General features: G+C 38.1%; 1 protein-coding gene across 2 annotated transcripts in view; it reads right to left on the bottom strand.

Annotated features, from left to right (window-relative positions):
* The window catches only part of NRG3 (neuregulin 3), an 874,025-nt gene that overhangs the window by 7,594 nt on the left and 848,581 nt on the right, over window positions 1-17,850 (bottom strand). For both annotated transcript variants that reach the window (XM_043551318.1, XM_007067242.3), the window contains exon 8: window positions 8,467-8,637. In XM_043551318.1, coding sequence (XP_043407253.1) covers window positions 8,467-8,637 — 171 coding nt within the window. The remainder of the gene's footprint in view (window positions 1-8,466; window positions 8,638-17,850) is intronic.

The following is a 17,850-nucleotide window of genomic DNA, read 5'->3' as shown; positions in this document are numbered from 1 at the left end:
AGCAAACAGAATTTTACTGATTTAATTGGGAGCAGAACTAGACCCAGAGCGATCACAGAAAATGGGGCATTATTATAAAGATACAGAACAAATACATTTTAAACAACTTTTCCTTAAAGAAAATAATTATTTTCTTCCTAAATAAACTCATTTTACATTTCCTTTTTTTGTCCTTCTGGAATGCAACTCCCTTCCTCTCCTCATCTCCTTTGCTTAAACAGAGACAAAAGAAGAAACTAATAAACATTTAGAATAAGTAATAATAATTACGTGTTTTATTTGTGTAATTCTCAGGGTGCTGAGTGAGAATAAAATTGAACAAAACATAGTATGCTACCCTCTCCAAATCCTGACACATTTTAAGATGGACAAAATAAGTTGGGCAGAACTACATTTGAAATGGGTTATCTCAGCACAGTACAAATAACTTTATAGCAAACTAACTCTCGATCTTCAACGTATGGATTTGAGCCAAAACCCGGGGAGATGAAGGAGAATATTTCCATTGACTTTAGTGGTCTTTGGATTAGGCATTATAAATATGCACACAAAAGGCACCATTTCTCTGTATTTTATATATATATACACACACACACAGAGAAATGCTGCCGTGTGTGTGCATCAGGTTTGTGTTATAATATATATAATATACACACACACAAACCTGATGTGTCTTTGTGTGCATGCATATTTACACACATACACAGACACACAACAGGACTCCATACATCTCGTAAAAGTTAATATCCTGAAAGGTAAACAGCTGTCACCTAAATAACCTGCAGTCAAAATGCTGGCCACTTAATCAAAAATAAACTGCCACCCTCAGACCACAGTCAGTCTCTGGAGATGTGAATGGCCCGGAGATGCTTTGTTTGTTTATGGATCTAATTTAGAACAGGTTTCTCTACTATTTAATTAGCGGGGTGCACTAATTAATCAACCGATATTAACTCTGCTCAACAAACTCTAAACTGTCGGGCCCTATTTCAAACCATGAAACCTGGCATTTCTTGAAAGCAGCAAACACTTTCCCCCAAGCAAGAAAAGAGAAGAAAATTCAAAAGATGGAGTACATTTGTCTAGCCCAAAATAAATAATTATAAAAGCTCTCCTTTGCCAAAGATGAATGTGCAATTTCTGTCTAACCTGTAGTCAGAACTGCTGATGAATGAGCCCCAGAAGATGCAGAGTACATTGTAGGTTTGGCTATGCAATCAAAAGTTCAGATATTTATCTGGAAAAATTCGGGGGGGGGGGGGGGGGGGGGACTTAAACATTTTTGCAGAAATCGACTTCCTTGTGAGAGCTACAGTCAATTGGACTGCAAATCTCAAGGGAATAGCCATACTGTGAGATTTCTGGTATCTTTTGGGGGGATCAGAAATGGGTTTCTGTCACTTTGTGTTTGGTCCAGGCTGAAACTCCAGAGAACAAGAGATTTAAAAATAAAACAAAACAAAACACTAAAAAATCAAAACACATCATGCGAAAAATGTCGTTTTTTAAAACGTAAACCTTTTGTACGGTTTTGCTCCAAAAAAACAACAACCCCACTTTTTTCAACCAAACAGATCAACCCATCAGTAGACTGCACCATGCTTTGCAAAGACCTGGTACGTTGTTTTTTGAAGACTTCATTTTAATAAAATCAGATTAACAAACGAAACTGTATAATAGAAAGGAAATCAAAGAAACACATGTATCATCACACCTAACACTGAACCATTATTGCAACTCCTTTTTAAGGACTCTCTTTTAAGAATTCTGGTATCAAATTAGCTTTCAAGATTAAAACGTAAAACTGCTCTTCCCCTTCAAAAAGGGAATGATCTGAATACCCTGTATAGATAATACGCTGTAAAGTATTTTCCATCCTGATTTTACAGAGGTGATTCTTTTACCTTTTCTTTAATTAAAATTCTTCTTTTAAGAACCGGATTGATTTTTCATTGTTCTTAAGATCCAAGGGTTTGGGTCTGTGTTCACCTGTACAAATTGGTGAGGATTATTATCAAGCCTTCCCCAGGAAAGGGGCTGTAGGGCTTGGGAGGATATTTTGGGGGAAGATGTCTCCAAGTGGTCTCTTTGCCTGTTCTTTGTTTAAAACGCTTGGTGGTGGCAGCATACTGTTCAAGGCCAAGGCAAAGTTTGTACCTTGGGGAAGTTTTTAACCTAAGCTGGTAAGAATAAGCTTAGGGGGTCTTTCATGCAGGCCCTCACATCTGTACCCTAGAGTTCAGAGTGGGGAAGGAACCCTGACACGCTGGTACTAGCTGATTATTCAATATAAGTTTCAGAGTAACAGCCGTGTTAGTCTGTATTCACAAAAAGAAAAGGAGTACTTGTGGCACCTTAGAGACTAACCAATTTATTTGAGCATAAGCTTTCGTGAGCTACAGCTCACTTCATCAGATGCATACTGTGGAAAATACAGAAGATGTTTTTATACACACAGACCATGAAAAAATGGGTGTTTATCACTACAAAAGGTTTTCTCTCCCCCCACCCCACTCTCCTGCTGGTAATAGCTATGTCACAAGTACTCCTTTTCTTTATTCAATACAAGGAATTCTTAAGCACTCACTCCTATGGTATCTGGGTTTCATGATAGAATTCAACACTTGAACCACACACGTATATAGATAGTAAACTGACTCTGCCTTAAATAATAAGTGTCACACACAGTAGTGCTAGTGAAAATCTGGTCTTTCTTACCTGGTCTCAGTCATCAGACATGTGCCAGAGATCCCAGAGGCTGCTTAAAGGGGTGGGGAGGGGTTGGTTTGCCTCCCCACTGCTGATCCTCCTCTTCCTCTCTCAGGGCTACCTCCTCCTGCCCCCTAGCAGCCTGATTCCCTTGGTCCATAAGCTCCTACTCCCACTTCTTTCAAATTTGAGTGAGTGGTATTGGGATCAGGCTCACATGGTCAGAGCATCACTCAGGTTTGGCCTGGCCATCCTTCTGACATGATAGAGGGGAGGTCATGCCAAATTTGAGTGAGTTATGTTGTGACCCTGTGCTACTCAGACAAAAAGTGGTCGGGCTATGGCCCAAGTGGCCCCCTCAGCTCCGTGGCCTGAAAGATACCCAAGGAGTTTTCCACTGACTCAAAAGATTTTAAGGCCAGAGCAGCCCTCTGTGATAATCTTTCCAGTCTGAATTCTCACATAAAACAGTTTATAGAAGTTCACCCACTAATTTTTGTGTCAAGGCCACTAACTTCTGGATGAATTAGACAACAGCATATATTTTAGAAAGACATCCAATTTTGATTAAAAGTTGCCTAGTGACAGAGAATCCATCACATCCCTAGCTAAGTTGCTTTAACAGAGAGTTGATCAATAAATTTCTTGCAAAATTCTTTGGTTTTGTCAAATCAGCATTTTCTGACAAAAATGATTTGACAAAATCAAAAAGTTTAGCAACAACATATCAATTGCATCCACATTTTCAGTGAAAAATTATCAGAACTTTTTTTTTTTCACTGAGTTACTCCAGATTTACAACCATGTAAGGAAGATCAAAATCTGGCCCTACATTTGTACTGAATAGTGAGAATGTGGTAGGAATTCATAAAGTGTCACAGGAAATTCACCTATTAACTGAAGAGGGTTAAGAAAGAGTGGTGGGCTTCAAAGGGGGACCTACAGTTTTATCTGTTTTGATGCTTTAAGACTAGACTGTACCATACATTTTGGGCACAGGAAAGGAAGCAGGAGTAATAAAGGAATTATCTTTGGGATTACAAGGTTGAAGGAACACCTGCTTTGAAATAACGAGGAGGCCTTGTGGCACTGTAGAGACAAACAAATTTATTTGGGCATAAGCTTTCGTGGGTTCTAGCTTATGCCCAAATAAATGTGTTAGTCTCTACAGTGCCATAAGGACTCCTCGTTGTTTTTGCTGATACAGACTAACACGGCTACCGCTCTGAAACCTGCCTTGAAATGAAGACTTTTTTTAATGCATTGCTAGATTATTTTTATCAAAGTGCATTGACAATTCTTCCCTGCACCACAGAGGACATAAGGATGTATTCTTGTTAAGTTGGGCAACAAGAGATAGACTGTCATTGGTACTATTTGTACCATTATTTGTAGTGCCTCAAACCAGAAAATTGATCGCCCTTTGGAGTCCATCGAACATTTGTGCTTAGTTACAACTTTTGAATTTGCCCTTATGAGAATGGTCATTAAATGCTACTTTACTGGAATTTCAGTTGTTCATATGTACACCTGGGTGATTATGGATTTCCTTATTTCTTTCTGGTTGATAGCCCTCAGTAAAAGAAAAGCCTTCTGTTGCCTGAGGATGCCCAGAGATAGAGGTGACATGAACCCACAGGGATCAGAGTTGGTCAGATTCACCTGACTTTTTGTTTGAGGTATTGCATGGAGCAAATAAAATAATTAATACAGCTGGCTGGCTCTGAAGTTGTTTACCTGGTGGAAGGCAGAGTAATTCATGTACTGTAACCTTTTAAAATGGTACAGCCTGCTAAGACAATTACTTCTACTAGTGCACTTTTTTTTTGGTCTCCTAGTTGCTCTTGCCCTGCTAAGGATATGAATTTGTCTTAAATGAGGGCTGCATCTCCCAAAATCTAGTGATGGATTTTCATTAATTTGTAACAAAATTTGAATGCTCAGAGAGCTTATTTAAATACATTTATAATGAGATTCGATGTGCTACTGACTCATATCAGATTATTTGAGGTGGGGATTGTGCGTTGTGTGACCCTCTGCCCCCTTTTGCCTTTGCCCTGCTCTAATAGCAGTTTCTGATTTAGCATGGTGTTGCCTTTCAAAGATGCTGCAGTGCAGCTCAATAGAAAAATGTCTGTTCTGAGTGTCTGGGGGGCTTTGTTCTCATCATGCAATAAACAACCGGTACTTAAATTGTCCTTTTAAGGCCACCATATCTTGAGAACCCCAGCACTATTGGAAGTTGTGTAAGCATCTGGATCTCTGTCTATATGAGAGCCTTAACTTTAAACCTATTTGTCTTTATTTACTTCAACAAGAAACTATTTAGCCCAGTGAAAGGGGGACACAACTTACTGGTCTACCTGCTAAACTGACCAGTGTGTTCACGCTTCAGAGTCACTGCTTATCTCCTGCAGGCTATCCAAACAACCTCCCTCTGTCAATCTGTGCTTTTTGTGACTGCCCCAGTGATTTGCTCTGACAGTGGCATTTATATTCATGCAGTTGGGATTAAATCACCTCAAGAGAAGAGAAACCTTAGGTCCGGGACTTTGCTGTTCAGACCTTCAGTAACTGAACCTTCTGAAACTTGCACCATGGGATTTCAGAATCGTCTGTCTATAAAAAGATTTCATCCTGCTGTCATTTTCCACTGCAAATTTTGGCTACTATTTGGCTATGACTGTCTCTGTGACTGTGTCCATGGGTCCAGCTATGCTTATCTGGGAAGCTTTGTCCTAGCATTCTAGCATGTGCATGCACTTAAAAGCTAGAGCTGCTACCGGCACATTGAGAGGCTGTTCATGTTTTGCTGACAACAATAGTCACCCCACAACAGCCGGAAGAAAGACACTATTGGTACATGGTCTGAACCAAAGGCTACTGAGGTAAATTAATGCTCCCCATAGACTTTCTCAAACTCACATGCAGTACCCAACAGTAGTCAATGGAAAACAGTAAAGTATCAAAATACATAACAAAAACCTGCTAATGTCACCCACATATCTCCAATTTTTTTTATTGAAACATAGGAATTGCCAGATTATATCAAACCTGAGTTCCATCTAGTTCAGTATCACGTCTCTGCAATGGCCAGCACCAACTGCTTCAGAGAAGGTGTAGGATTTCCTGCAGTAGACAGATGTGTGATAATCTTCCCCCAGGAAGATCTCATCCTCATAATCAGAGATTTGTTTATATCCTGGACCATGTGATTTCACATCCTTCCAAAGTTGTTAGCATTGACTATTATAAATCTATATATCTGTGTTATCCATCTAACTATCCAATCCCTTTTCTGAATCTTGCTAAGTTATTGGCCTCAGCAATACCTTATGGCAATGAGTTCTATGGTCTAAATATGCATTGTTTGAAAAAAAAATCTCATATTTCTTTTTATCATTTTTGAAGTTGACACCTTTTAATTTCATTGAATGTCCCCTCATTCTTGAGTAATGAGACAGGTAGAGCAGAATCTCCCAACCTACCTTCTCTAAACTATCATTATTTTACATACTTCTATCATGCCCCCATTTATTTGTCTTCTTTCTAAGGCAGACAAGCACAGTCTTTTCAGTGTCTCTTCATATGAGAGATTTTCTATATCCATAATCAATTTCATCATCTGTCTTTTGTACCTCTCTAATTCTGAAATAGTATTTTGAGATGCGTTGACCAGTACTGTTCGCACATTACAGAAGAGGCCCAACCACTGATTTATATATTATCTTTATAATAATTTCTGTATTATTCTCCACACTGTTCCTTATGCATACTAACATCATTCATGTTTGCTTTTTTGACTAGCAAGTAGCACATTAAGCTGTCCACAGTGCCAATTTTATTACTTTGCATTTATCATCACTGTACTTTATCTGCCATTGTGTTGCCAATTCATCTAGTTTGGCTAATTCCTTCTGAAGTCGCTCAGTCATCTCTGAACTTGACTAACCTAAATAACTTTGTGTCATCTGTAACTTTTGTTACCTCACTACTCATTCCCCTTTACGGGACTCTAATAAATATATTGAAGCTTCACTGGTATGGAACCTCAGTGCACCCTGCAGTTAAACTTTTGTCATGATGAAAATTGACTATTTATTCCTACACTTTGCTTCCTGTTTTAGCCCCCTTTTTTTTGAACCATGACAATACTTTTCCCCATGACAACTTAATTTCTTTGGCAGACTCTAATGAGGAACCTTGTCAAATACTCTCTGAAAGCCCTGATAAATTATGGCAACTGATTCTCCTTAAATATGCCATACTTTAAAGAAGTACAATAAAACTGCCTCACAATGGATATTGTATTTGTTAACCAATGAATCCCTTAAGTAATTTAAAGAGATTATTGTAATGACTTAGGTAAAAAATAAATTAAAATAATAAAACCCAAAAGACAATTAAAATAAATCTGTTTGACTGTTCTCAATAGCCCTTAGTGATACAATTATCTGAATGTGGCTCAGAATAGGTTTCTCTATGATCTGCCGTGATATTAAAGATTTGATACAGGCTTTTATTAGAGCTGTGGCTTGCCCAAGTGTCCATGTTTAAAATATCATCTTCCCCTCCTGCTATGCAGTATACTATCTGCCACTAAGATGGTAGCCTCCAACCCAAAGGTAAGTCCATAGTGCTACATATACATAATGCAGTCTGTCAAGTGTTCAGGAATCTTTTGGGGGTGAAAAGCACTGTATAAAAAACATATATATATATTCCAATAAACAGCTGTGGTCTGTGTTATCCAGGAGGTAAAAGCAGAAGGGCACAATGGTTGCTTCTGACCTTCAAAACTAAAAACACATACACAAGCCCATCTTGTCTCTTCAGTTTATTTTATTTATTTCAGGTGTTGCACATAGTCAATTCGGAAATATTGGGGGCTGATTCTATTCTAACTTATGCCCATTTTATAGCAGTGTAACTCCATTGATTTCAGTGCAGTTAATCTTGATTTCTAACAGTTTATGTGAAATAAGTGCCAGACCCATTACATCCCAGACATTTCCTCCTCATTCAACAAGAATTATATTTGTATAAGATCTGGAGGCTCTTTTGGAAAACTGTGGAATATTTAAATATTATGGGATTGGCTTTCAGAGGCGCTCAGCGGCTGCAACAACAACTGACTTCAAAGGAAGCTGCACTTCTGAAAGTCAAGCCTGAAGAGTAAGTGGCACTTGCATTCAATTGCTGTATCTTTTACTGAAGACGAGTTGAAAAAGAAAAATAACTCCACAACTTTTTTTGTGCATTTTAAACGGAAAAGGCAACTGACAAGGTCATCTTATGTCTACTCCAAATGTATTTAAGGTAGCATATTTTGTAATTGTAAACAAAATGTGAGCTTTGCACTATTTGTTTTCCCATATTTGTCCAATACTGATGGTGAAGACAATGCTGTGTACTACTCACTAGAATTACAGATCATGATATCAGTAAATGAGAAAAACAATATCTGTAAAAGATGCCAAGCAGGCAATCACTTGCAGTCTGTGCTGATCATTTCTTCTTCAGACTTTGAAGGGATTAAAATAAAAAGCAGCCATCCAAATAAAAATATAATATCCTCAAAGGCCAATATGTTGAAAATATATTTTTGCTTTTAACATTATACATTGGATGCATAATTGTCTCAAAACTAGCAAGTACTGTAATAGCAAAGCAGATTTTCCAGATAAGTGATTTTTTATTTATTTTATTTTGCAGCTGATAATGTACTTGTTTGCTTCAGTTGTTTTTATTACATACCCTTGACAAGGCATTGTGTCCTGATCTGTGATCCTTGACTCTTCTAGCTGTTGATATGCTGGTCCTGTAATTCCATTGAACCTACCCCGAGGTAAGGGTGGAGTCCTCCGAAAGGCATTCTTGTGTAGCATTCCACTTCTTTGTCCTGGGCTGCAGCATGAAGAGAGACTTCTGGGGACAAGAACAAGAGTACGGTAAAAATTACCAGAACCCCCAACATAAATATGTATAAAGTAAAGATTACAGAATTAATAATACATGGACTGTGGTATTATAATTTTGCTGCGGTCATTTGTGATGTCAGCAGTAGTTCTCCATGGAAATATAATGCTGTAATTCTTACTTGGCTGTTTATTCCATGTTTAAATGTCAGTCTCTCCTGGAAAAATAGAAATAAATGAAAGGTACATTGGTAATTCTCTTGTATTTGGTCAGATGTCCTTCTATTCCCCATCATTATCATCCTGGTACTTAGGGTCAGATCAACAGCTGAGGATCTGGACCTTAGGTTTTAGGCATATCTACCACAGCTTTATCAACCTGCACTGTACATTTTTAGTAACAATCAGTTGTACTTTCTTTTTTTATTGTGGTAAGGTTGCACAAAATTTGAGTAATTTTTAAATAAGTTTTACCTGTTTCAGAAAAGTGCCACCTTCTGAAAATTATTTTTATATTTTAAGGGAGCTAGGAATTGTTTCCATTTACTGCAGGAATCATAAGGGATCTGGAATCCACATAAAGTTATTTTATGTTAGAGTTGAATTCAGTTGCTGTTAATGCAAAAGTAAGGAAACACACGATTAAGCCAGAATCATAACCTATTTCTATCATTAACTGGTTACAAAGGTGCATAGCATCACTGACTTGTTTGTTTTCCAGCTATTCTTCTTTTGCAGTATGTCATCTGTGCATTTCCTTTATTATCTATTAGTCTGTGGCATAATCTTAATGATAAAGCATAGTAAAAATCTTAAATGAATCAAACAGTACCAAAGAATCTCTATTGGTAGAAATTCCATGCTTGAATAATAAGAGTATAGCAATAGAAATGTACTACCAACCACCTGACCAGGATGGTGATGGTGATTGCGAAAGGCTCAAGGAGATTAGAGAGGCTACAGAAAACCCAATAATAATGGGGGATTTCAACTATCACCATTGTCATAAATATAAAGGGAAGGATAATCACCTTTAAAATCCCTCCTGGCCAGAGGAAAAATCCTTTCACCTGTAAAGGGTTAAGAAGCTAACTCGCTGGCACCTGGCCAAAATGACCAATGAGGAGACAAGATACTTTCAAAAGCTGGGAGGAGGGAGAAAAACAAAGGGTCTGTGTCTGTCTGTGTGATGCTTTTGCCGGGGACAGAACAGGAATGGAGTCTTAGAACTTAGTAAGTAATCTAGCTAGAGATGCATTAGATTATGATTTCTTTAAATGGCTGAGAAAATAGCTGTGCTGAATAAAATGAATATTCCTGTCTGTGTGTCTTTTTTGTAACTTAAGGTTTTGCCTAGAGGGATTCTCTATGTTTTGAATCTAATTACCCTGTAAGGTATTTACCATCCTGATTTTACAGAGGTGATTCTTTTTTACTTCTATTAAAAGTCTTCTTGTAAGAAAACTGAATGCTTTTTCATTGTTCTTAAGATCCAAAGGTTTGGATTCTGTGGTCACCTATGCAAATTGGTGAGGATTTTTACCAAACCTTCCCCAGGAAGTGGGGTGCAAGGGTTGGGAGGATTTTGGGGGAAAAGACGTTTCCAAACGATGTTTTCTCAGGAACCCAGATAAAGTTTGGTGGTGGCAGTGGAAGTCCAAGGGCAAAGGGTAAAATAGTTTGTACCTTGGGTAAATTTTAACCTAAGCTGGTAAAAGTAAGCTTAGGAGGTTTTCATGCAGGTCCCCACATCTGTACCCTAGAGTTCAGAGTGGGGAAGGAACCTTGACAACCATATTGACTTGGTATATGTCTCTCAGGATGGGATGCAAAGATAAAATTTCTAGCATTAACAAATGCTTCTTGGAGCAGCTAGTCTTGGAAACCACGAGCAACAATAATGTAATTAAATTGAACATCCTTGTAGAGGGGGAAACATCAAAGAAACCCACCACAGTAGCATTTAACTTCAAATAGGCAAACTATACAAAAATGAGAAAAGTAATTAAATAGAAATTAAAATGAACAAAAGTGAAATGCCTGCAAGCTGCATGACATTTTTTAAAAAACATCATAACTAAATATATATCCTAAATAAATAAATAAACAAGAAGAAACGGCAGCAACAGCAGCAAGAAGACCAAAAATGCCACCATGGCTAAACAGATAAGTAAAAGAGGCAGTAAGAGGTAAAAAAGCATCCTTTAAGTACTGGAAAATTCTCCTGAGAAAAATAGAAAGGAGCCAAAACTCTGGCAAGTCAAGTGTAAATGTATAATTAGGCAGGCCAAAAAAAATTATGAAGACCAACTAATAAAAGGCACAAAAACTAACAGTATTTTTTAAAAAATACATCAGAAGCAGGAAGCCTGCAAACAATTAGTTAGGCCACTGAACAATCAATGTGATAAAGGAGCATATAAGGAAGACAAGCCCACTGCAGGGAAGCTGTATGTGTTAACTGCATCAGACTTTACTGCAGAGTATTGGAGGGAGATTCCCACACCCAATCCATTTTTTTAGGTGACACATCTAAGGAACTTTTGCAGATTGAGGTGTCATTAGAGGTGGTCTTGGAACAAATTGATAAATTAAATGGTCATAAATCACTAAGATTAGATTGCATTCACTCAAGAGTTCTGAAGGAACATGAAACTGCAGAAGTACTGACTGTGGTACGTAACCTATCATTTCAGTTGGCCTCTCTATCAGATGTTTGGAGGATAGCTAACGTAATCCCAATTTTTTAAAAAAGCTCCAAAGACAACCTCACAATTATAGACCAGTAAACCTAATGTCAGAACCAGACCATGAATAAAATACGTTGGAGAAAACTAAACATGTTTTTTGTAAAGGTAAATCATGCCTCACCAATCTATTAGAATTCTTTGAGGGAATCAACAAGCATGTGTATATGGGTGATCTAGAAGATACAGTGTACTTGGATTTTCAGAAAGTCTTTGACAACGTCCCTCACCAAAGGCTTTTAAGTAAAGGAAGCAGTCATGGAATAAGAGGGAAGGTCCTCTCATGGATCAGTAACTGGTTAAAAGCTAGGAAACAAAGGGTAGGAATAAATGATCAGTTTTCACAGTGCAGAGAATAAACAGAGTGGTCCCCCAAGGATCTGTACTGGGACCTCTGCTGTTCAACATATTCATAAATTATCTGGAAAAAAGGGGTAAAAATGTGGTGGCAAAGTTTGCAGACAATAAAAAAGTTACTCAACTTAGTTAAGTCCAAAGATGTCTGCAAAAAGTTATAAAGGAATCTCACAAAAGTTGGTGACTGGGCAAGAAAATGGCACATGAAATTCAGTGTTTTTAAATGCAAAGCAATGCACATTGGAAAACATAATACCTGCTATACATGCACAGTGATGGAGTCTAAATCAGCTGTCACAACTCAAGAAAGAGATCTTGAAGTCATTGTGGATAGTTCCCTGAAAACAGCTGCTCAATGTGCAATAGCAGTCAAAAGATCTAATAGAATATTGGGAACCATTAGGAAAGGAGTAAAAAATATGTCAGGAAATATCACAATGCCACTATATAAATCCATGGTACGCCCACACCTTGAATACTACATGCAGTCACCCATCTCAAAAAAAAAAAGTATATTAGAATTGGAAACGGTACAGAGAAGGGCAACAAAAATGATTAGGGGTATGGAACAGCTTCCACAGAAGGAGAGATTAAAAAGACTGGGACTGTTCATCTTAGAAAAGAGACTAAAGGGGGATAGGATACAGATGGAGAAAGTGGATATGATGTGGAGAAAGTGCCTAAGAGTGTGATTCATTCCCTTCCCATAACACAAATGTGATACTCTACACCCCATAGTCACTATAGTGCTACAATTATGATATGGTTATAATATAACCATCTTGTACAAAGTATGCCTTGTGAGATATAATTTTAAAAGTCTTAATCTGTTGAACGTTAATATCTTGTTAATTTTCTGTGCTATCATTGTATAGGAAGTTTTGCTATATATGTGCCACTGAAACGTGTTGTGAGCAGCCTTTCAGGTACAATACTAAAAAGACCAAACAATGTTGAGGAGAATACAAAACACTCACAAGGATTACCCCAGGAACTGTGTACAATGGAAACCTCTCAGAGATAGCATGTACCCAATGGAGACTGTTTGACTCATGTCACAGCAAAAGATTTTTCCAGCAAGCTGGAAGACGATATAAAAGGAGAAGTCACATCATCAGTTGGCCTTACTCCCCCTACAACACCTGAGAAACAAAGACTGAACTGGGAGAAGGGGGGTACCAGGACAGAAGACAGAAGAATTCCTGCCTGTGTATGCAAAAGCAGTAACCTGCTTATACTACCTAACAGGCTGAGGCACTGCTTGATTCAAATCCTATCTAGTTTCTAAAGCACAGATTGTGTTTTTGTTTATTTCTTAGGTAATCTGCTTTGATCTGTAGGCTCACTACTTATAATCACTTAAAATCTATCTTTCTGTAGTGTGTTTTGTTAGAATTGCTTGGGGAATCTGCTCAGGAACAAAAACTGGTGCACTGTCTTCTCCACTTTGAGGGATGGGCGGACTCAGTAATAAACTTATATTTATCAGGCTTTTTACCATGGCAAGACAGTACGCTCTGGGTCCTAGGCTGTGGAGGAGCCTTCATGTGACTGCAGCTGGGTGTGTCCCTGCCTCCATAAAGGTTTGTGTGAGTGCAGGACCGGGAGCGGTCTGCAGCTTGTCAAGGCAAAACAGTGTTAGAGGCATCCCAGTCTTCTGAGACAGAGGGCTCAGTGGTACCCCAGTTCCAGGTTGCACCCATGGGGGGGGAGGGCATCACAGGAAGAACCAGGGGACACCCAATGAAATTAATAGGCAGCAGGTTTAAAACAAACAGAAGGAAGTACTACTTCACACAATGCACAGTCAACCTGTGGAACCTTATTGTCAGGGAATATTGTGAAGGCCAAAATTATAACTGGTTTTGAAAAAGAATTACATAAATTCATGGAGAATAGGTCCATCAATGGCTATTAGCCAAGATGGTCAGAAACACAATCCCATGTTCCAGGTGTCCCTAATCCTCTGACAGTCAGAAGCTGGGACTAGATAATAGGGCAGTTCATTCCCTCTCAAGTATCTGGCATCGGCCACGGCTGGAAGACCAAATACTGGGCTAGATGGATCATTGGTCTGACCCAGTATGGCTATTCGTGTGTTCTTATACTTTAATATAGTTTTTGTGTGTGCATATATTTGTAAGAAGGATTACCTTTGATTACATGCATAAACCCAGTCTCTTTTGCAATCCAGTCAACTGCTGATGTGTTTGTTCTTCCTTTCACAGTACTTGCATTAAAAGTGGGCTTCATTTTGAACAAAATGTGATCTTTATTTGTTGCTAGGGCCACACTTCCTTCCTAAGCAGCTCCCACCTGGACTAAGTATCTTGGACAGACTCCCCATATGCTCTACCATCAAATCAACTTTTTCTCCCTAAAATAAAACAGATGTTGCCTCCTAAAGTCATCTGTCTTATTTTCTCTTCAAGAACTCTGTCCCCACTCTTCACAAACATCTTATATTGTTCTCCATCCCAGACTCTGCACAGTTTTAACTTTTTAATTCGAAAGATCAATAACATGTTGTGATAGTAAGGGGTTTTCAATGACCTCTTTAAATGTATTTTTCCTCAGCTGTTTAGAACTCTAGAGAAACATTTTTTTCAAAAGAGTGTTGTGTGGATTGAAGTACTGTACTTTTGATTCTAAAGACTGGGGTTTAGCTCTTGAAATTTATTCTCTGAGAAATGAGTTTTATGATCTCAGCCTCCTCCTTTGTGAAAATTTATTCACCTTACAAAACCACAAAACAATCAACAATCTGTGCTTGGATTCTGAGGAGGGAGTCTGAAAAGGTGCAGCTGACTGGATAATACACAGTGGACTGAAACCTCTACTTTTACTGCCTGTGGAAATCCACAAGCATATTACTTTGTCCACAAATTTGTTATTCTTTTTTTTTTAGCTCTTTGTGGAATATTTTATTCTCCAAACTGATCTCAGATATTTGAAATGGGGGCTGTCTCACTTAGTAATGAGTGATCTCATAAGTTACATAGTATTTTTTCTCTTCTCTGACTGGGTGAGAATGCAGGATTTTCCACGCGAAGACCTACATATGAAAATTTAACATTTTGTTTCTGGGAATGTTTTCAAACGTGCATGTGAAATTTTGTTTCCTAGAACATTTTTGCCAGTAAAAGTTGATTGATCAAGTCTTTATGGGATGTACACAAAAAATGAATATGAACACAGGAAAAGCAAATTCATAAACAAATTCCATCAAATATTTGCAGAACATTATTTACATTAGCTGCCCAATTGTTGCTGTAGGTCAGGCTAGAAGTTGCAGACTTATGTGTACATCACTTGATTTCTTTAGGTACTGACAACAGTTCAGTGACAACTTGCTAACAGTCCTAAAAACAATATAATACTTGCTAACAGTCCTAAAAACAATATAATACGTTTTGCACATCCATAAAGCTTAAACTGTACTGAATTATAGTCAAAACTCTTTTTCATCAATAGTGCTAATGGTAAGTCTCCTAACATAGCCATGAGAAGCTTTTATTGTGTGAACACAGACAACTATGAATATACAAAAACATGTGCATGTGCGCAAACACATTTGCACAGAAATTGCTCACGTGGCCACTCTACGTATTCATACAATGATTTGTGAGAATTTGGCAAGACAAATTTAAATGTAAAATCTGCTAGAGAGCCAATAATAAATCAGACCTATATGTCTTTTGTCTTTCCCTCAAACAGGAGGGAATCAAACTATTTTAATATCTGGACTGAATATATGTAGCTAGATAGAATATTCCATCTGGTCCAAAATACATCAGGAAACTTTTCTAAGACTATCTCCTGCTATCTTTCTCCTGTAAAGTGCTCTTCTCCCTAAGACAGTCAGATTTCTTGAGGCACTGTTCCTATTTATAAAGGTTATATCATCCAATCAGAGGGGGGAAACATGCTGAGGGGACTTAGATGAACAATAACAAGACTGATTGCAAAATATTCAAAGATCCTCCTAATATGTCAGTAAACAAAAACTTTTAGTCAATTATGATTAATAAACAAATCCATATAAATAATGCCTGGGTTATGAACAATTGACAAGTCAGAAGGAGATACAGCCCTGATCAATGAATGTCTTAGAAGAAATAGTTCAAACATCTCTAACCTTAATGATGAATTACCAATGCATATTTCCGAGTTGTTTTGTGTGGAATTTTTCTTCAGGTTAAACAACTGAATAGAACCAAACCCTACTCAGCAGGTGGCGTATTGCCTTCTCAGTACACATGCACAGCTCCCAGAAAAGTTAAACTTGTGTGTAAGGTGGAAAATTGCACTGCATTGAATTTACAATAATTCTGGGAACCATCTTGCTCTTTTTTGTTTTAGTTTATTACCAAAAAAAACTGATTATACATCTCATGATGGATGAGCACATTCAGAAGTACCTTTGTTTACTGAAACATGGAAAGCATTAACAGGAGGGACACAATTTAAGTAAGAAAACTTGAGATAAAAATCAAAGGGTACTTTATTGCAATAGGCAGTTAAGCACCTCGAAAGCGATTCAGGCATAAAGTGCCAACTATTCATCTGGTATATACTGGCTCAGAAGCAGCAACATTAATCTGACTGCAGAGATCCATAGGAAGGCACTAGAACTTCCACCATCCTGATTTTTTCAGCAGATCACTTGATTACAGCTGTGCAGAAAAGAATCACAACCGGTGTAATGGATCCTAAAGTGCTTTATAAACTGATAGAAAATCTGGAAGACAGGGATACTTCATACATTTCCAGGACTGAATTCAGACACTGTTTTACAGAACAAGACAAGTTTCCCTCCGCATTTTTTTTCCTGAGTGGAAAAACTAGGTGTACAGACACACAATCTGGCTCTAGTTCTTCTGATTCCCCTAATATACAATCATGACTGTCCCTCCTTTTGTCCCTGTACATCCCAGGAATCCCATCTCTTCACTCTCTTTGTCACATCACAAACAAAATGTAGCTGCACAAACAACATTTTGTTCTTAAATGTGTCTGAGTGTGTAAAGAGAAGGGTGTCCTGGTTTACTGTCCTCATTTCTTTCCTCCCCTCTTTCTCGCCTTCCATCTCTCAGTAATACTTTGCTCTCCTTCACTTCATTTCCCTTTTTTGGACTATTGTTTATTCAGCTTATTAATATTCTGTGCCATTTTCTTCTGTCTCCTCAGCCCCATTTCCCATTCCCCTTTTTAACAGTAACATTGCCATGCTTCCCTTCCCCTCAGTCCTTCTCCTTGGCCCCCATTTCCTTTTTTCCTCCCCTGCATCCCTTAGCCTCAATATCTTTTTCTTTTCTCCTGATCCCCCATTTTCTCTCTCTGACCCACAGGATCTACTTTCATTTCCTGGGTCTACCAGTGCTCGTTACTTGTCTTTGCATACTGCTGGTCTTCTCTCACCTTTCCTCCACCTCATATTTTCCTTCCCCTGCTCTAGTTTCCCCAACAACTTTTCCCTCCACTTCCAGCCTTTATTCTTTTCCTTCTAGCCCCCTTTCTCTAGTCCCTATGCCCTAGATAGTAGCTCTGAGTGAGGTAGGTAAGAGAAGGATGAATCTTCTGCTCCAACACTCCTGATGAAGTCAGAGACCAGTTACTTATGCTCTTTGATATGAGGGCTGCCTTCTCTGCTTGGTTTCTTTGGCCTTCCATGGTAAGACCCAGAGCGGCAGCTCAACAGGAGAGTACTACAGGACAGAGCAGAGTTACTGCCTGTAAGAGGTTTGTGAAACTCTTTAGTCCAAACCTGCAAGAACTGCACAGACAGAAGCCTGAAATGGAGCCCACTGCATTTAGAAGCCTTTGTTTGCTCTTGTTTGGGAATTTGCAAAAAGAAAAGTAAATTTTTGGTCGCTGAACATTGGTCTTTTATTTAAAACATGTTTTTTATTCCTGAACCTGAAAAAGAAATATTTTTGTTTTTTCAGTTTTCATTTTTTCCCCTTTCCCCATGACAAAATAGAAAAAAGAAAGTGGGGAAAGAGAAAAAACAAAAAACAGAGAGAGGAGAAAATGGGACAAGACAACAAAACCCTGAAAATTCTCTCTAAAAACTTCTGTGAACAATTTCAAATAAACAAAAAATGCTCATTTTAAAA

This window comes from Chelonia mydas, chromosome 7, assembly GCF_015237465.2.
Source record: "Chelonia mydas isolate rCheMyd1 chromosome 7, rCheMyd1.pri.v2, whole genome shotgun sequence".
Taxonomy (NCBI): domain Eukaryota; kingdom Metazoa; phylum Chordata; order Testudines; family Cheloniidae; genus Chelonia; species Chelonia mydas.
This window is presented reverse-complemented; position numbering and strand designations above follow the sequence as displayed.